The sequence below is a fragment of the Equus przewalskii genome, chromosome 9 (assembly GCF_037783145.1).
Source record: "Equus przewalskii isolate Varuska chromosome 9, EquPr2, whole genome shotgun sequence".
Classification (NCBI taxonomy): Eukaryota; Metazoa; Chordata; class Mammalia; order Perissodactyla; family Equidae; genus Equus; species Equus przewalskii.
The window spans coordinates 77,543,890-77,565,042 of record NC_091839.1 but is presented as its reverse complement, the minus strand read 5'-3'; the positions used below and the strand labels follow the sequence as shown (position 1 = coordinate 77,565,042).

Below are 21,153 nucleotides of genomic sequence, written 5' to 3'. Positions count from 1 at the left end.
AGTACGATCTATAATATGAAGTTGCAGATTCCACTCTGAAAAAGTGGAATTATGACAAGAGATGGAAGAAAGTAAGGAATATACAAAAATATTAGAGGATCAGTCCAGGTAGTCTAATGTGCTATTAATTCCTATTAATTCTGAAGAAAAATTCTTTCTAAAATTCTAAAGCTAAATCATCAATTAAGCATATATTGAATAAGACTCTTTTGAGATACACAAAGTCTCAAAAATGTATCTTCCCCTCTTTCTGTCTCAGGAAGCTCCCGAGTGGTATCCGTCCAACAAAATAAGAAGTGAACCAAGAAATAGGAAGATATTTACAATAGAGCCACATCTCACCATTTATTTCACTCTCCTGGTGGCAGACGTTGGAAAGTTAAAAACATCGGTTTAGATTCTTTCAAAAGCACATCATAGCAAGAGTTCTGAATGACCAGGTTTCTTCACTTGGCATAAAGGGCACATACAGATGTTGCAAAATGGGAGAACCAAGAATATCGATTGCTGACTGAGTCAGCCCCCACAGACATCCAGAATATGTGAGCTGATGTTCTCTACCACTCATCTTTACCATTTTACTCGAGAACTTCACATGTTTAGTGAGTTTTACTTGAAGAAATGTAGCCATAGATGCATTTTCCATAATGTAAGGAAAACGACATGTCTGTATTCAATAGTTAAAACCAGGAAAATGTTAAGGAGGGAAGTTTATTGTAAATTTTATGAGACTGCAGCTGTGGAAGTTGCACTCAAACAATTTAGTTGGGCAAAATGTTGACTATTTTCTCAAAGTGGGATAGACTTTGGGTTGGGGGCAATGGACCAGGATGGCACTAGCCAGAAAGTATTAAAAAAATTTACACATTTTCTCCTAATTGAAAATCTCGTTTCTTACACACCAAACTTAAACCCTCAAATACAAGTGCAGCAGGACTAGGAAAGACAGGACAAGGCCTCCTTTTATAAAGGTGAGATTACGCAATAGGCGGTCCTCTAGAAGTGGAGGGAGATGTGGTCACATCACTTCTGAGTCCTGGGCTCTTGAGAGAAGGCATTGGAACCCCCTGCCCACCGACACACACATATAAACAGCTTGAATCCTGCCATCTTTCCAGAGTTCCTTACAGGTTTTTAAGCCAGGGATAGAAAGTCAGGAAAATGATAAATAGAACTCAGGTTCTCAGATAAAATCTGAATTCCCTCACTCCTAAAATTCTTCACGAGAAGTAGATGATGAGCGTGGACAGGAAAGCAAGGTGGTTTCACTTCTAGTCTGGCATGGGGATAAAACAAACTAGGAGACAGAATTATTCCATGGAAGTTAAAGACTCTCTATCCTGTAGGCTGAATGTAAAAGCTAAAACCTAAGTATTTGCAGATTGGATAGTTACAATCTTGCCTTATGGCAAGCATAATAACTTCATAGATTTTTAATTATTTTTCCGGTCCTGTGATTTTTTCTACAGGGAAAAATATTTCTTACAGTTAAAAAAAATTTTTGCAATACCTAACAACATCTCTAGTTTTTAAAGACTCACAAAACATGATTGGTTGTAATTTATGATATCAGAGCTAACAAGCCTTAGAAACAAAAAAGGCATTTTAAAAATTCAGCAATATGGGAGACATAAGCATATATAGACAGAGAGAGGCAGACATGTTCAAAGTACATAGGATCTTCTTCTCTCAGAAAGCCCTTTGATTTCATATGAAATTTCTGAAATGTATATTCTAAATGATACTTGTAATTTTTACTCTTATTTTCAGCTTTTCACTTGTTTTCATTTCAGCAGTTCACATCTTCCTACTGAGTAGGCCCGGAACAAAAGACCCATCTACAGTCTGATCAACCTTAATGGTTTCAAAACAGTTGTTGTAGGACCATGATTTCAAATCACAACTACCTCCCCAGAACTCTTCTGAGATAATAACAACAAAAACAAAAATTCAAAAACCCACCAAAACCACAGAAAAACAAAAGCTCCACAAAACTTAAAGGCGCAAGCCAAGTGGGCCCATGCTCCAGAGTGCTTATTTAAAGTCTGATTTTTCAAACACAGAGCTGATTTACAACATTTTTATGTGAATCTCAAAACATCCTTGTATGTAATTTTCTTGAACCACAACATACTAACAGAGTAATTTCTGAATTAGAAAGCAGAAAATTGCTAGAATTCCATCCTGTCACAGGGAGGGAGAAATACACAAGCAGTTCTGTGGGATCAGTAAAAGCAGAGGAACTTTTGGTAACAAAGAAGCTAGTTTTAAAACAGTAACAAAAAAGAATTGTACTAAACTCCTAGTTGAGCCCACTTAAAATCTCTCTGCCTTTGATTTCCCCTAAACCTCATGTAAATTCGGAAGTGCAACACAGCAGAAGAAAGTACTAAAAATATAAACATTTCCCTTAATTTCATGCAATGCCTGGTCCCTGGACTTCTCAAAATAGAGAACTGAATAGTAAGACTGGCCTTGCATAGACTGCCCCTCTCAAAAACAAAAACAAATAGAAATTATTTTAAGGAATAGACGACTTCATATAGTTGTTTCATAGTATGTTTCACAGTAGGTTGAAGAAAATCATAAACAACTGAACACGGCACATATTAAGAAAGTGATGCTGCCATTAACCATACATATGAACTCAGGTAACTAAAATTTTTGCCCACGTTGGGAAACAAAAGTAGTGCTCCCCCGCCACTGAGCACGATTAAACCATTGTCAGCAGCAGAGTCGGCTTTCAGAACACAAAGCTTTAACTGGGAGTGGGAAAATGTGCTTATTTTTCTCCAGAAATCTTGAACTGGAACAAGAGTAAATAATCTGGATACAGCCAATCACTTCCTTTCCACAAAAAGAGGAACATCTGTACCCTGAGGAAGAACAGTAACAGGTTGAGGTTTGTCGTCAGAATCTTTGGATCTAAAATACTAGGGTTTTCTCTACAAAATCAGCTTCTTGACTATTTATTTACCCTTCTGGTTGAAAGTTCTGCTTTGTCTTTAAGTCTTTAAAAATAATGGTGGAGATTTATTCATCCAATGCAGTCATTGAGGAGGCATCTACTGGGCGACTCTACTGTGCTGGGGACACATTAAACAAAACTATTCCTGCCCTGAAGGAGTATTTGGAGTGACATTGAGCAGACTTGGATTTTTGCTTTAATTTACGTTTCCCAGGTTGCTAATGAAGTTCAATTGCTTGGCTCATATCCTTTGCCTATTTATTAACTAAGATGCTTATCATTCTCTCGTTTCTTAGTAGGAACGTATTAGCTATTCTGGATCCTAACTACTATTCTGGATACTGATAATTTGTTTCTTATGTGCAATGCAAGTATATTGTCCCATCCATAACTTTCGTCTTTTTGTCACACATTAATGCTAATATAGTCAAATTATTCAATTTCCTCTGTATTTTTCTTGTTGTTCTTGTGTCCTAAGAAATCCTTCTCTATCCTAAGGTCATAAAGATATACACAAAAGAAAATATGCATTTGCTGTTCACATTTATATCTATAAATTCACCAGCAATTTAATTTTGTATATGGTGTGAGATAGGGATCCAATATTTTCTTTCTTATGGTAGCCAAATGTCCCAGCATCATTTATGGAAAAGAAGTTTGCCAGATAGTGAAGAGGGAAAAGGATTTAAACAATTGGGTTCCACCCTCAGTCTGGAGAGATCTGTGATGTAGCACACCTGTGCATGTAAGTCTGGCCTGACTGATTAGAGAGCTAGAGCCTTCAGGGAAGAGGTAGCTCTCATTCACAGTGTGTCCTTTGTGCCTACTACAGTACACAGCAGATAGGAAAGTATCTGTTAAATATTCAAATAAATACAAAGCCCTTTATAATCTATTTACCATCACTTTCTAGGTGCACCCACCATATACTTAGGATATACCAAATGAATAGTGTGTACTTCCTATTGCTTCTCTTTGAAATCTTCTTTTCTATCTATCTTACCAGTTGGACAGTTGGACTGAAAACACTTTCTAATTTCTCCTCCAGGCAAAACACAATGTGTTCCTCTTTTGCACCCCCAGACCACCTTTAAATACCTTTAAGCAATACCAGGGACATTGTTGTACAAGCCACAGGCCAGTGAGCTCCTTTGGGAGCTCTACTGAAAATCGAAATTCAACTCTTAGAATATTAGAGAACTACATGGATCAATGGACACAGGAACTTACCGGATTGGGAACTGTGTATGAGCTCCAAAGGGGCATCCTGATGTCTTTTCCAAATCCACTGATGTATTCCCTATGATAAAGGAGACAGTGTTCCTTGTTCTTTTGCATAACCCTGGGCCTCCCAAATGGCAAATTTAGTTTCTCTGTTGCTGTTACTAAAATAAAAATAACATAAAATAAAAATGTTTGTAAAATTAGCAAACGCTTCTATGCATAATACCTGTCATTCTCTGATGGCATATTTTGTGCCAGGCACTCTGATAAATATTTTACATACTTAATCTCTTTTATTTCTTACAACCCTATGAGCTAGGTGTTATTATTCCATTATACAGATTGCAAAACTAAGGCTTCAATAAGTAATTTAGCCAAGCAGCTAACAGCTCACAGGACATAAGTGAAGAGATAAAACCCCCAAATCTAAAGAATATATGTTATAACAAAGATGACCTACAGTAATAACTGTCATAGGGAAGATACTGCAATTTTACAAAAAGTAAGTCCTAATGTATTTACTTATTTTTAATTGTCTGCTCCTATAACCTAAAAATCCACCAATTATTGATAGTTTAAAAACCTGCAGTGTATTCATGCCATGGAATAACACTCAGCAGATCATAAGAAGCGTATCAAACAACCAACACATTTACTGAACTCCTACTGGGAGCCAGGCGCTACTCAAAGTGCACACGCACATTAACTCCTCTAATCTTCATAACAACTCTATAAAGGAGGTGTCCCCATTTTATAAATGATGAAACAGGCCTAGTGAGTCTAATACAAGAATACTTAAAAGATAACAGGTAATAATAACATTGCTACAGGACAGGCCCTGTTCTAAATTCTTTCCACGGATTAACTCTTTTAATCTTCACAACTACATGAGGTGGGTACCATTATTATAGATGAGGAGACAGGCACAGAGAGGTTAAGTGATTTGGGCCAGTTTACCCAGCCAGAGAGCAGCAGAGGTAGGCTTCAAACCCAGGCAGTTTGATCTCTTCACATCTCAGAAAGGGAGTAGGGGACTGAGGATGAGACGTGACCATTTCAAGAAATTTGTTATGTTCTTGGAACCATTGCAACTACCCCATGCTTGCTATTGTTATTAGATCTGGGGGTTTTTGTCCTCCTGTACATTAGCAATAAAATCTTTATGTTCAAAGCCCCTGTGAGCTTATTTTGAAGAATTCCAAAAAGGCTGTGTCTTGTTAGGTCTAAACATTAAAGACTTATGTTTTCTATTGACTTACTTTCATCTTGAGTGAGATTTAGCATTTGATTCACGTATTCTAGCGAAGTATCCTGCAAGACAATGTGGGAGAGGGGAGAAAGCAAAACATATGTGACATATGTTTTAAAAGGTGATGATAAATAGATGACAAACAATAGGATATAGTGGAGTATATGAGGAAGCCATTTGGGTTAAAACTAATTTGGCCTGAACTTGTTTTTCCAAAAGGGCCTGACGTGACCTGTTGAGCGTGCATTGTACATCTGTTTTAAATATTTACTAAGTCCCAAAGACAATAACAATGCCCTTAAAGATAAGGATATAACTTTGCCCACATCAGCATTTCCTTAAGGATAAGCACCTCTCCCTAAACGAAGGATTAATTGCTGACCTGCTGCACTCACCTTGTGACCATCTACCTTGAAACCACCGACTTGCTCTGTTCACTGAATTGCTGTGCCAGCAAAGCAATCTCATGACTACCGTAAAAGGGACATTGCTGTCATATGTGATGTGTGCTCTTTAATGGTATTTAACTCTGTACAATCTACTTCTTTGGAGCGCTCCCTTCCTTTGTGAAAGGACTCCCCTGGGCTATATGGTCCTGAGAGTTGGCTCATAATAAACTCACCCCAACTTTGATTTACAGATTGGTGATGGATTATTTGCATTGATAGTGATCAAGATTATTTCTGCAGTAATCACATGAATGTTTACTACTGAACAAAGAAACCAGACTTGCTTCAGTTTAAATTCCAATTCCGCCACTTAGAAATATAAAGAAACTACTACTCCCAGGAATACTTTCTTTTTGTGAGAGTTTGCAAAGAGGAGATTAATAATGAGGCCGAGCATGCTTACTACAGCTGGAATCTACTACTAAGTTGGTGTGACAACACCCCAGGGCTTCTCAAGCTCTAACACACACACAACTCCCTTGCAGCGTGTTGAAATGAAGATTCTGACTCAGGGAGCCTAAGCTCAGTGGGGCTGAGATTCTGGATCTCCCGCCAGCTTGCAAGTGGTGCAGATGCTGATCCTGGGATCACACCTTGAAAAGCAAAGGGCATTCTTCATAGAGAAGAACTTGCGGTTTGCAGTCAGGGAAACCAAGCTTCTATGACCTTGGACAATTTACCTAACTTCTCTAAGCCCCCTTTATCTCTAAGATGGGGAATGCAACACCCACCTTTAATGTTTATTATTGTTACTTCAAATGGTGGTTCCACTGAGGTTATTGGAAGCAGTAGGTAGGAAACCCACACCCCCCACCTCTGATCTTTGCTGTGGATTTGATTTTCTTTGGGAAGTTTGACTGGACTTTTGTTCCTCAAAGCATCTTTGGTTGGTTATTTATTTACACGTTTATTTATTTATGAGGTGCAGTGGTATTCTGAGGACAGAGAATGTGGAGTTTTGCTGACTCCTGGCTCTGAGGAATAATTCTCGACCTGAGGCAGAGGTTTTATTTAGCTCTGTTTAGTTTGAACTTGGCATCAAATGCACCTTGACATCGGTTTTTGCTTGATGGACTCCTGACGACAGGGCTTCAAGTCCTTTCTGCAATTCCAGCCCCATCCAGGGGCTCCAGTTCTCACAGGTGGGCTTGGTCCTTGCTCTCACAGCTCCTGTTCTGACTCCAGGCCTTTCGGGGGGCCCTTGCAGTGCTGGAACCTCACTGTGCTGAGTCTTCTGGGATCTGAAGTCCTGCCCCTGAACTCAGCCAGGCACCTGACCCACTAAAAAGGCTTTCCCAATGCTGACTGCCTGTCAGCCAGACTCCACGCATGCCTGACGGGACTCTTCACTGCTCCCCAAAGAGGCCCTCCCGCTCTGGAGGCTGGGTTTCTCGCTGGGTAGACTCCAGGGCATAGACCCTAGGGGGTGTGTCTGAGCTAGACCACAATCCTGCAGCCACGCAGCCAAGGGTATTTGCTACAAACAACCAAGCTTGACCATCTGATTCTTCAGCTGTAACAGCGATGGTTCCTGAGGGAAACCAAAGGGCTCCAAGATTCTACCATTTTGAATGGTTAAGGACAGTCAGCTTATAAGGGAATAAACAACTTCCAAATAGTGCTTTCCAGTTTACAAAGCACATTCACATACTTAAACCTATACTGTATTTCTCATTTCCAGATAAGGTTCAGAGAAACCACATACATTACTTAGTAAATATCCGAGCTAGAACACAAACCTGGTTGTCAGCTACCCTGGTTATAGATTTAGCTTGCCCCTTTTCATTCGTATGGATACATGAACTTATTATGTAGGGGTTTTGTTGTTGTTGTTTTTTGCTGAGGAAGATTCGCCCTGAGCTAACATCTGTGCCAATCTTCCTCTATTTTGTATATGGGATGCCACCACAGCATGGCTGCTGACAAGTGGTATAGGTCTGTGCTTGGGAACTGAACCCAGGCTGTTGAAGCAGAGTGTGGTGAACTTAACCACTAGGCCACTAGGCCAGCCCATTACTTACCCTTTGTAGCTCAGGGCACGAACAGTCTAGAGCATCTGTGGGCAACGGAACAGTAAAGCCACAAACAGAGAACTTTGACACTTCCTCTTCATGGGATGGCTCATAAAAAGGCACCTTCAGAAGATGGTTTAAACTGCCATGGGTACCATTGTTTGGTGCTGGTTCAATGTGTAGAAGATCTGTTTTAAGAAATTCAGAGTAGTTTTAAGTTGGAAGGCAACAACATCTCTGGAAGACGGGAGAAAAAACAAGGCCCCTGTTCACTTCCTTCAATAAATTCTGCGGCAATGCAGTCGCGTCCCGCACATGCCGTTCAGTTTACTAACTTTCTTCCCCCGGGTTCCCATCACCCAGCCTTTCTGGAGAACAGGACCAGTTGCAGGAACTTTTAGGAAGCGTTTCTGTTCCTCCAGAGAAAAACATCATTGTTTAAATCATCCCTTTGTTCCTTAAACATATCATGGTTTTCTAGCATAAAAGCTATCCTTTTAGTAAAAACAAACTGAAAGAAGTTAAATAATTTACAATCTTACTTGCAGTATTTTTACTTAATTCTATGAAAATTCTCTAAGGACAGATACTATTTAAAAATTAAACTAGTGAATTTTGCTTAATATGTAGAGAACTTTTTCTAATGTTTTTCTATAAAAACAAAACTTGCAAATGTTTCACAGACATGGGCGTTTAGTGGCTCCTGCTGAGCACTGCCCAGTAGGTCTCTCCTAGACCCGGAATCGTATCTGGTTCCTTCTAAGCCTCTTCCCACAGGGCCAGCAGCCTGACCACACACTCAGCCTTGGGCACCGAGAACTGAAGCTCTTAAGGCGACAACACGTGACTTTTAAATGACGCTGTTTGGTCTCCAAGTCACATTCAATCACCACAGGCCAGGACAGGATTAAGAGCGACAACCGTGAGCATACTTTGTCCAGAGTCCTTTGGCCAAAGGTGAAAATGCAACGCGCCCCCTGCCTTGCTGACATCAACAACTTGTTAACACAGCGGTCTGAGGCAGGCACGAGGCAGAAAGGGCAGGTGAGATGCCCCAAAACTCGAATTCTTTAAGATTTGTTAAGACTGAGTGTGGTAACAAGTGTCTCTCCAAATAGGACTTTCTTACCATCCTGTTATTCCAGAAGCTTTCTCTCTGTAATTACAAGAAAATACTTGTGTTTTTCAGTGTGTTTTTCCTGCTTTGAAAAGTTGGAAGTCTAATTTTCTTTAGCTGTTTTATTAAATTAAATTTTCATATAGTAACTAATAGAAAAGCTGGTCTCCTGAGATCTAATGTTTATTGTTCCTAGAAGGACAAAAAGACTTCATTCCTATAGCTGAATAATTCTGAAGAATAAACATTTCTTCCTCATCTTTTCTACTTTCCGTCTTCTCAGTGCAGAGCATCCACCTTTGGGCTTCAATGTACCACCAATTTCAAAATATATATTTTAAAACTCTATCCACATTTCGCCGTTGTGTTTATACGGACATACTTACCACATATTAGGTTATAGAGTTCAATATTTTCGAACGGTTCAATTTCAGTCTTCTCTTTAAAACTGGGTCCATGTGCCAGAAAGATAGCCTAGGTGGAAACAGTCCTACTATTACTAGATGCCATCTAAACTCAGAAACAGATGGTGGAAGAGACACAATTTTCCTTGGTATAGACCAGCTCTCCCATTTGCAGCTTAGGCTTCTGTAAGGATTTCTGTTCCGATCTGAAATGATTTCTACACCATTTCCAGCTGTGATGTTGCACAATCTCAATCAAATATAATCCACCCTGTGTTCCCTTCTCTCTCTACCTGCGTCCACAGCACATCAGATGTCAACAGGCTAGGAGACTACAAGCAACAGTGGACAAGCCACGTCAGCACAGTTCTACCACAGCTGGGCAACAGAAATTAGCAATTTGTCACATAACATCTCGTATTCTTTTTATATTCCATTCATATCATTGCTCAAATATGTTAACACATGGCAAAAAATGTGGAAGTTTCTAAGCATTAAATTTTTGCACAACTTCTATAAACCCACTGATTTTTCAGACGTATCTCCCCTTTACTTTTAGGATGAAGAGACCTAAATATTTTTATTTATATTAATTAATTAATGTTAACAATCATATTCTTTATAACAGATCTAGTTGTTTTAGACTGTAAACAACTAGAAGAAAACCATCAAACATAAATAAGCAATTCTTTTCTGGTAACAGGGATATACACATATATATTTTTTATTTTACATGTGTATTTTTATACACATATATTTTTTTCCCAAGATAGCCAGCAAAGAATTGGAGATGTAGGTTTTTCTTGCAGTAATTAACTTAATTATCAAATAGCACCCTAATTAAGAGAGAAGTGCTCTGTCTGCAGAGATTTTTCAAATATTTCCAAAGAGGTATAACTCCTCATGACAATGTTAGGAGGCAGTACATTCAAAAGAGCCTAACATTTTTTGCTATTGGGAAAGGGACAGGGCTGTGTGTATACGTGGGGTGCGTGTGTAGTGTATGCCTATGTGTGGGGGGTGTGTGTGGTGTGTATAGTGTGTGTGTATGTATGTAGTGTAGAGTCATGAACTCCACCTCTGGGGGACACGGCTGCCCTTCACTCCTGGACTCCTCCAGAGAGCGCATTCCTGGGCTTCCCCGGCACAGAGGCTGCTGGTTTCCTTCCTGCCTCCCTGGCTCGACTTCTAGGTCTCTGTGCTGGGAATTCTGTTTCTCCCCACCTCTTCTAAGAGAAATGCTTAGGGCTCTGTACTTGTCCTCCTCTCCCTTACATTCAGTCCCTGAGCATCTTATTTAGGTGCATATCTTTTAAATGTTTTATACGCCTCAAACACAATTTCGGATCTCCAGGTAGACTCTCTCTTAATTGCCTGTGTAACATCCCGACGTGCACGTCTAACACATATTAGGAACTCAACATGTCCAGCTGCATCTCACCCTTCCCCTCCATCAGCGCCAGTCACAAGCTACCATCCTCCCATAGCTATAAGGGCTCTCCCCGACACAGCAGACACTCACCCCTGGGCCTTTGCACTGGCTGTTTCTTCTGCCTGAGACATTTGCCCTGAGTATTTGAAAAGTTCTTCCTTCACCTTCTTCAAGTCTCTGCTCAAATGGCATCTCAATGAATCTCTCCGTCTCCACCTTATTCAAAATTTCATACTGTCTTCATGGCACCTGTAACACCCCCAGTCTCCACCTACTCTGCTTTACTTTCTCTTTATTTCCCATAGCACTTATCCCTAACATAGCAAATAATATATTCCTTTATTACGCCAGTTACCCATATCCCCTTGTTAGAATGAACACCACATGAGGGCAGGGATCTTTATCTGTTCCCTTCACAGATGTATTCAAGAGTCCTGAACATTGCCCATCACAAAGTAAGTGCTCAATAAATACTCGTTAAAAAAAAAAAAAAGCAGTAAGTTACCTCCATGCTCTTAAACTTATTGTCATAACCATGGGTGCCTCCTCCACAGTATGAAAAATCTTTACTCCTATAAAGAAATAATAGTATTACACTGTGATCAGTATATTGATATGACACCTTATGATATGACTGAGCTTTAACGGATTTTTATGTAGCTTCTGCTTTCACATAAGTAAATTTTTCTGTGAACAACAGCATGAATATAGTTATTTTCATGCTCAAATTCATAACCACAGGGACCAAGCAGAATGGCAGGGGAGACGGAAGGAGAATTCCAAGATCTGTACATAGAATTCAAAGCCTTTGACTCATAGACAGCGACAAAAAGATGACAGCAGAGGGAGAGATTTTAAGAAAGAATTTGGCTTCAAGCTCACCTGCCCCTTTACACATAACTGTCTGCGTGATTACAAAGAATTTGATTAATATGTCACTTGAAGCATTTCAGGACTTTAGAAATAAATCTTTGGAACTGGGAAAAATATTGACTCCTATTTTACAGCGGAGAAGTCTAGTGAAAGAACATCAAAGCACGAACAAAGAACACCCAGGGCAAGTTAATATAACACTTGGTGAGGGGCAGCCAGTATATTCCCTAAAGTCAGAGGTTATTTTTAACTTTTGGGATTGTCTTCCACAGGCTGTTGCTCTATGACTTGAACAATTTTTCAAATTTGATTAATTTGTCTTTGCCTACTTTTTATGTTTTAATCTTTGAATTGAAGAGTATCAGCAGTTTTTAGTTAGTTTTCATATGAAAGCAAAATAGCAATAGATGAACCTAGACTTTTTTTAAAGGAACAATGTTATATTGGTTCAAATTAGGTCTTTAAGGGGATAAAACGACTCCTGTTTCCAAAAGTTGGCCTTGAAAGATTCCTCTCATTTGCTTCCCCACTCCCCACCTCCCACGCCCCAGGGCAAGGCACACACACACACACACACACACACACACACACACAATGTTTTCGTTTGTCTTTATATTGTAGGCTTAACTGAAAACAGGACTTAATTTTAGTGTCTTAAAAAATCACCTTTTAAAAAAATTCATAACTGACTCCTACTCAGGTTAAATAAAAATGAATCACAACACTGAGCAAGCCACACTCAACTCTGCTGGGCAGAGGGAAGGCAGGAGAGGCTGAGGACTGCCTGGAATGGGGAGAGCACAGGCGTCCTGTTTACAAGGGGCTTAAACTCAGTCACACTAAGGGGCCAGTCCGCGTCCTCCTCTCAGTTAACTTCAATAAAACGGTTGGCATAAGGTAAAAGTTGTTTAAAAACATTTTTGTCCTTATTGCATAGATATTTGGTTCGCTGAGATTACTGGCAGTATTTCATTGGGAAGAATTAAGTTTTAAATTCTGTGTGGGAGGTTAGAGTACTCATTAATGAAAGAAAGAAAAGGTCTTTTGAATCAAGTCATTGGTAAAATTTTGTAAAATTGGTCCTTTCTTTATCTTTCAATTTTCAGAAAAATCTAGCTTTTTTATACTTTCAACTCCTAACCCAACTCTATTAGAAAGCTTTGATAAATATTGCAAAGGTCTATTTGGAAGCAAAGGATAAAAATATTGTTAGAAAATGCTCTATTTTCTATTACTTTCCAAAGGAGAACTTGAGAAGTTTGCTCCTCTAACTGCTCCTGTTCATGCTTTCCAACCATCCACTGGCTCTGGAAATTACATATGGAAAAATGGAAGCTGGCATTTGGAAAAGACGAGTTGATTTTATCTGTCAAAATTTAGCTCAACGTCCAAGCACTGTATGAATTCTTTTGGAACAAATCCTCTTTTACCTTCTCCATGGCTAATTAATAAAGTTGAAATCAAGGCCAGGTTTCTCTGCCACAGCTGGCGATGACACAGAGGGGAGATGAGCACGACTTCGTTCCTGGTACACAATCAGTTGCCAAGTCCTATCTTTCTCTGTGGTACCCTCCACACTTTCCCTTGCTTTCCCTTCTGCTGTCACCATTCTAAGCTCGAGTCCCATTTCCTCTGACCTGAACCAACTTCCTAATTGGTTATCCTGACTCTGATTTGGTTATCCAGAATCTGCCCCCCGACACACACACAGACACATGCTCATGCATGCACACCCACATGCCTAGTCGTATTTAAGACTATTTATCACTATTGGAAATGGAAACACACGTTTTAATGAGTACAAATGTGGGACAGAACATGATGAGCCCGTACTATCCTAGGAAATCTGTCTTAAGTTCACCATACATGTCTTCCTGATAATGTGCTACCTAATTAGTCTTACCATCCCACTGGCTCCACAGCATCCCTTGGGCTGTCATAAGGCTGAAGAACTGGTCACTGCACACCTTCTAACTGGGCTCCCTGCCACTCACTTGACCATCCTCCTCCATTCGGCAGCTGGAGTGAGCTCTCTGAAATGCACATCCCACTACATTCACCTCCAGCCACCTTGTGGCTACCAATGGTCTCCTACTTTCTTCATGGTCAAAGTCATATTCCTTGGTCACGACAGATAAAGTCCTTCATGCAGAGGGCAGGTTCATTCACCCAGTGCTCTAGCAATACGAGACTACTCGCAATTTCTGGAATCTAGTCTGTCTGTCTGACTCTTTCTTTCTACCCTTCTTGCCCCAGAGCTGCTGCTGACTTTAAAAAGGCACCCACTGCTCTGGGCAATGCTTTTAGAAAAAGAAGCACCTTGAGAAGGCACAGCTTGGCAGTGCTCAAGGCCTGGCAAGCAGACCAGTGCCCTCCAGCAAAGAAAAGTGGTCCCGTTCTTCCTGCAGACACAGCCCCATCAGGGCTTGATGAGCTGAGCAATGGCTACATTTCAGCACCCACTCATCTTCTTGGCTGAGTACCTTGTACAAGGCACAGACTGCAAACTGCACACGGCAAACCTGCCGGATGGCAGCAGTTAGCCTAACCCATCCTGAGTCTTCCAAACCCAGAGCAGGAATCGCCCCACCAGGAAGCATTCTCTGACATTCGCACCTGGGGGTGTGATCACTCTTTTTGTTTTCCTGAACATTGTACTTGATCTTAGTGCAGAGGTTGTTACCTGATTATAATTGTTGTCCTCCTCCTCACCTGGGTGAGACCCTTATGGCGGGGAAGGTGTCTTTCTCTCCAGTTCTTAGAAAGGTGCCTGGGACATATTTGTTAGTTTCCATTCATAAGATCAAAAGCTATTATTCTCATTCTCTACAAAGCACTTTAACAATACTTTATAGTTTCAGATAATTGGGTTTCCCCAAATTAGTACAATCCAACACATTTTAGGCAAAATAAGGATGATGATGAAGAAATTACACTAAATGATGAAATTTGCTATTCTCTTGAAATGCAAATCTAGTCTAGTTACTGAACATTGAACAACATTACTGAGGACAACATACTTTCCCTTAGAAAGTAGGTCTCGTGAGCCTCAGGTGTAAGAACTGGAGATCGAGAGGATCCGGGATGAGGTCAGCTGAGACTCCTGGGTTGATCTGGGGAGGGCTGCAGCCAACGTTCCTCTGAGGTTAGTTAGTTTACTTTGCATGCTAAGCACAAGAGAATAAGAAACCAGGCTCACCTTGGGTTACAGATGAGGAAAATGAAGCCCAAGATATGGATTTATCCGAATTCCCACCACAAGGCAGGCCAGGTGCCAGGCCCTGACCTCTCGGGCTGCTGCTCTTTTTACAGCTCACTGCCTGCTGTTCAACGCACAGCTCATCATTTGAGACTGAGTGTGAATGAGTGGTACCCAGAGGTAATCTGGTGGCTGGACTCGCCTTCTATAACCCATCGGTCATGTTGTTGGATGGATGGGCACTTTCTCATTCTGTGCCAGTGGCCTCCTACCTTCTTTAATCTCACACACTTAACAGTAAATATTTGGAGAACTTACCCACATTTACTTATATATTGCATGTACACATTACTTACAATCTTATATACCTAATATTAGTAAAGCTTAATTTTGTTCAGAGTTTCATCTTCTTTCAGAGAACCTGTCCTGAGCCATAGGAGGAAAGGCTGGGCAAATCTAATCCCGAGAAGAGAGACCACCGCCATCTAGTGACCGGTGTGGGCTGCACACCCTCCGCCCTAGAGCGACAGCGTGGTTCCTGGTTACGTGTCTTAAAGGACAGGCTCTGTCAAATCTCCAGCTCCTCATCCTGCACACGCTGATGGTAGAGCTCAGCTCTCTCGTCTTCCGCCTCCTCTTTGTTACATCTCTCTTGGCCACTGTATTCCCATTGTCCCCATAGCCCCTTGGCATGATGCAGCACACACACAACATAGGCCAGAAAACACAGCATGATCCTGACTCCATTTATAACCACTATCACACGGAAAAATGCTGGAATGAAATTCAGAAATAGGCACCATTTGTTAAACTACCTGAAAGTGTGTACTTATTTGTTTACTGGCTTGTTATCAGTCTTCTCCATTTGAGCAGGAGGGCAGGAATCATGTCTGAATCTCCAGTGCCTGGAACAGGCTCAGCACACATCGAGCACGCATCAACAAAATTGCATTATGCCGTGAATTACTTGGTTATGTTGGGATGGAGTGATTCAGAATGGCTTTTTCTTGAAACACACATATTTTGCAAATTCTCGACAATCAAATTAATTATAATTGTAACTAGAAAAAAGAAGTAAATATTACAACTAATTGGTTAGCTTGGGCTTATAATCATAAATGTGCTCTTTTATAAAAAACACAAAGACAACAAACATCTTAATCAAAAAGCCATGTAATCAGTTACTACCAGCCTGGAAGGCAGCTGATATCATCTTTATGTCCTGTCTGCCGCCTAAAGGAGACCTCAGTGGGGGTTAAGAATGTGCTGGCATGGACGGTCTCTGGAACAGTCGATCAACAGTGCCAGCCTTCCTCCTCACTCTTATCGATAATTGTGAAGATGAGGATGCTAAGATCAGCAATCTAACAACAGTCATCTCAAATACAGGAGTGCTAGAGAGATTTAAATTTCAAGAGAATGTCCATGCTCAGGAAACTTCCATGATCATAGTAGTAGAAGGGTAAAGGTAAGAAAATTTATAACCAAAGATGGTTGTTAAAAGTACTGTGAGATAAGCAAATAGACACACAAACCTCACGGCCAGCCAGGGTGGATTCACCAAAAGATGAACTTTGTCTATTCTGATATTTTTGGCAAAGTGTAGTCGTTTGGGCAAATCAGGACTCAAATAGGGTTTGAAATGTTGATCAGGTTTTCGGCACTGAAAAATAGGTAAATTATTTCTTTATGACATTTATAAAATATGCAAGCTAGTTCAACAATTTCATCTCCTAAGACAATTTATTAAGCACCTTTTAAAACTAAGAGGATTCAAGCTTGGTGAATAAAACGGAGATTAAACCTATTATTAATGCCGTCTAATTCCCTAATTATTAAGAATAATAGGTGTTTTTATTGTTGCAATATTTTGGTTGCAACTAAAAATATGATGTAAATTACACTGTTTGATATTCTAAGTTTTTATTCCTGTCTATATATCTTAAACCACCATAAATCTCCCCTCCTTTTCTGACAGAGAATACATACGTCTTGATTTCGAGTGGCAATTACAACTTTGCAGTCTAAATTACATATAAAAGTATATACTACATTAGTAAATATGAGTGAAAATTTTAAAAACCACTTTAATTGCACCAAAAAAATCTCTTCATTATTGACTCAATTTACCCTTTAAATAACCTACACACTTGCTTAATTTTCAAATCAAGTCAACAGTTTTTGAAATCTAGTAGTCTTCCTATCTGTGAAACATTCATGAATTTCTCATGAACTGGAGTGAAATTTTGTTTCTTTAGTAAATACTGCTGTAACTACATGGCATATTTTAAAACTATGCAAATCATATTGTTATCTATCACGTAAAGAAAGTGAGGAAATGAGAAATAGAATAATAAAGGACCTTTATCTTCCTTGTGACCTTTTTGAGAAAGAAGAGAAAAAAACATACAGGTAAAAATATGAGGAAATGAGTTTTTCTACTTCCTCACTTTCTAATTTAGTTTAAGCCTCAATAATCTCATAAATATTTCAAATCTGTGTCACTATTATCTCATGCTCAATTTATATAAGAAAAGTAAGACACTATGAAATTGAACAAAAACCATGTTAAAAAGAAATATAGAAAATAGGAGAGTAAAGAGTTATGGAATGAAAAGGGGAAAGAGAAGAGTATTTATTGCACAGATATTTCTGCCAGTTTTTTTCTTGCCTATTTTGGTCTCTTTTCCAGGCTTCTTGTTTTTCCACTTTTTCATTTATCATTGCTTCCTTCTTAAGCCAGTATTTTGGTAACTTCCAGGCAAGCGCATGATGGCAGCTGCTGAGTATGCAGCTTCCTCAAAGACACAAGGGACTAGAATGTGCCCTTAAGACCACAGATCATTTGATGAGTCATGGTTTCCTAGCTGTCTGTGTAGCCAGAGTAAATCCAGAGAAAACTAGGGGCACACTGCCAACCTCTGAAGAAGTACTGGGTTATTTGCATTTGAGATGAAGACAGAAGAACTGAGATAAAAGTTGGGTCATTTTATCTAAGAACAAAGTCGATGCTGTCGTCTGTCATGCAGCCAGCATGTTGTGGGACTTAGAGTTGCCTGTTCATGTGTGGTTACATTTGTCTAATACGAGCTCAACACAGGCCCAGAGAACAGCATTACTGGGAATATTGTACTACCACATGGAATATCTTCCCGGGAATAATAGACTACTTCGTGAAATGGTAGTCCATTCTGGGGATCCTGGAGCTCTGGGCCCTCTCCATGTATGGGATGCCATGTAGTGGATTTCCAGAGCCTGCAGTATCCAATCTCCTTGCACCAGTCGGATTGCTGGGGATTTGACCTTCCTCATCCCACCAAGAGGACTTCAGCTGTATGGACCATGAGGTGACGGAAAAAAGGGACGGCAATGTGCAGGTTGAGAGTCCACATGTTGAAAATGCTCACTACTCACCCAACCAGCATGAACACACTGCATGTACACCCTTCACCAGTAGGGGGTGGCATTTGTCTATCTGCTTACTCAAGATCAGAATCTTAGGAGGGGTAAGAGGAAAAAGGAGGGACTGACACCCTGGGGGATTTCTGCTCTAGCTGTCATTCCCACTTCAAACTCGCAGTGGATCTCAGGTTAGGTAACCATTCCTTAGCCGGTGTTTCCTTATCTTCAGTCGTTCACATTTCATCCTAATCATTTTCACTATACTTGCATGGCAACTGTCCTTAAATAAGCCAAGCCCCATGCCAAGAAGTGGTGAACTCATAGATATGTATTTGTGAATATACCTTAAATAGAGAACTAGTCAAACTACCACACGAGAATATTTCAGGTCTCTCCAGGAGTGGTGAACTCCACCTTGGAAAGTCCAGATTGTTTTAAACTATCCGGAATTTGTCCTGCTCGTTCACTTACAACCCGGGACATGGGAACCAATCAAAAGCAGTCGCAGTTATCCTTAGAGGGGAAGCAGATGATTTTTCGGACCTGTCCAAAAAGATGTGTAGAGTCTGTAACTCTCCACAAAAAACGTGAAAAGCGATGCTGCCTGAAACTTGAAGGAAACATCAGCCCATTCAAGGAAAACCGGACATCAGCGCCACCGTTAGCCCAAACCGATTTCCTGCGTCGGTGCTAACGCCAAAGGGAAAACAACTGAGACGAAAGCAACTGATGCGCACATAAAACAAGGTTGAGGGAGGGTTTAAAACATAAATTACAAGGGGCCTGGACTCAGAAATACAGAATACAAATTTCCTGAAAACAGATTAAGGACATTACATTAACTTAAAGAGATTCATTAGGAGGCTGTATACTTACACTGAGGTTTCTAACAATTTCTTCAGAATTAACTGTTTCAAAGGAAAAAAATAAATCACATTACAATGATACTGGATAACTGCAACAAATGTGAACACACAGGGGAATCTGACACATTAATTTATCAATGATTATGATCTGGTAAAATTAAATAAAAAATTATTTCAGCATTTAAGAATGGAAGGAATGTATTTGTACCCAACAACATTAGCTCCTCCCGAAGACTTTACAGACTGACTAACCTTACACACGGGAATTTCTCACTTGCTTCTGTGTGATCTTCCCAAGAAGTCAGAAGAGGGGCCTGGTAATCCCCACCTCCTCAGAATCGGGGGCCATGGTTACTCACTTTAAGGTTTACCTTTTTGTTCCATATGGGCATCTTCATACTTACAGCTATAAAAGTCTTGAGGCACATTATAAGCCCTGATGCGGGGGGCAGGCCCTTCATACATGTAGAAGTTCACTTGGGGTAAATAATCAGTCATATATTCCACTTTCTCACAGTAAGTCTGATCCATTCCTGGAAAAAAATAAAATTATCTTCTGAATGTATATAGATGGTAACAATAGGTTGTCTTTGCTCACATCAGATAGGGCATACTTGATGTCACAGATCTCAAACCAAGCTACCTGAGAACCTATACAATCTGCCCTGTACTCTGCTCCAAATAGCAGACCTTGAAAGTCTTGGCAGTGGAAGAGAAGGCTCATGTTCATGAGCGAAGAACAGACAGGAGTTATAAACAGAGCATTTGTTCAATGTAGATAAATTAAGGTAATTTCCAGGAAGAAAATCCTCTGTAGGAAGCTAATTGATTTTTATAACATCTGACTTGTACACAAAGCCACATAATATATTTTTAAATAAAAAAAGTAACATGCATTTTTCTAAAACAATACATTAAGAGAATAAGGATTAGAGAATATTTACTTTTCGTAAGTGTAGTAACATGCATTTTTCTAAAACAATACATTAAGAGAATAAGGATTAGAGAATATTTACTTTTCGTAAGTGTATTATTTACATTTATATAAACAGCACGTGCTGTAAAAAAGATTTGGGAGTTAAAGCTTCCTTATTTGAAGATTCTTCAGAGTACATCAAAATTTGTATTTTTATTATTTTATCATTTTTGATTTTTATTTTTATAATTTCTTTTAACAGAATGTGCATTAAAATATTTCTTTTAACTTTAAAACAGTGGACCAAAGTGTTAGGGAACCATTTTAGAAATTTTTAGAATAAACTGCTATCTTCCACATTATCTTGATGTTGTAAAATGCAAACAGAAGTTGTGCAGACAGCACCTTCTGCTCTTCTCACCCCAGGCCTGGTTCCTCCACAGCTCCTGCAGTTCAGCTTGAATGTCCTCCTAGAGAAGACGGTTCTGACCACCCAGTGGGAAAAGGTCCACTTCTGCTACATGTACCTGTGAACATGCCATGTCTAGTGAAGTACACGGCATTGAGTAAGCCCTTAAAATATACGTGTTGAATGAATGAGGAGTTCCAAACTGTGTGAGGTGGCAGAGAGCGTGGTGGCTGTCCCACATCCTTTAACACTCAGGTTAGCCGAAATGGAGAATTCACCTCAAATGACAAACATGGAGTGACAGGGACTTTATAGAAGTCTATTCACACAAACCAAAAACATAATACACAGGACATGGTAAAACCAGCCAATACAGTAAACTTCAGCCAATCCATGTGAGTGAACCACCGCTGAAAGGAGGCCAGAAAAGCACCTTTATGATTGAATAACAATCCAATTGAATCTCCGTTAAGTACAACTCATTCCACTTTTACAGAAAATTAAGTGTATGAATGGATGTTAGAATAATTGAACTAGAAATTTTAATTTTAGTCCTCTATTTATCACAACCCACAACTAAATTTATTCTTTGCTTATCCAAGAGCTTCTAGGTGCAGAAGCACAGAATTTAAA

General features: G+C 39.8%; 1 protein-coding gene across 12 annotated transcripts in view; it reads right to left on the bottom strand.

The window, feature by feature from the left end:
* LOC103544232 (ectonucleotide pyrophosphatase/phosphodiesterase family member 3-like) overlaps nucleotides 1-21,153 on the bottom strand; it is a 112,718-nt gene that overhangs the window by 14,382 nt on the left and 77,183 nt on the right. For all 12 annotated transcript variants that reach the window (XR_011522118.1, XR_011522119.1, XR_011522117.1 and 9 more), the window contains 8 exons: nucleotides 19,600-19,728; nucleotides 19,206-19,237; nucleotides 16,463-16,590; nucleotides 11,361-11,427; nucleotides 9,406-9,493; nucleotides 7,912-8,090; nucleotides 5,452-5,503; nucleotides 4,199-4,353 (listed from right to left, as the gene is read on the bottom strand). Coding sequence is in view for 6 of the 12 variants with exons in the window: in XM_070557165.1 (XP_070413266.1) it covers nucleotides 4,199-4,353; nucleotides 5,452-5,503; nucleotides 7,912-8,090; nucleotides 9,406-9,493; nucleotides 11,361-11,427; nucleotides 16,463-16,590; nucleotides 19,206-19,237; nucleotides 19,600-19,728 (830 nt within the window). In the remaining 6 variants the exon portion in view is untranslated. The remainder of the gene's footprint in view (nucleotides 1-4,198; nucleotides 4,354-5,451; nucleotides 5,504-7,911; nucleotides 8,091-9,405; nucleotides 9,494-11,360; nucleotides 11,428-16,462; nucleotides 16,591-19,205; nucleotides 19,238-19,599; nucleotides 19,729-21,153) is intronic.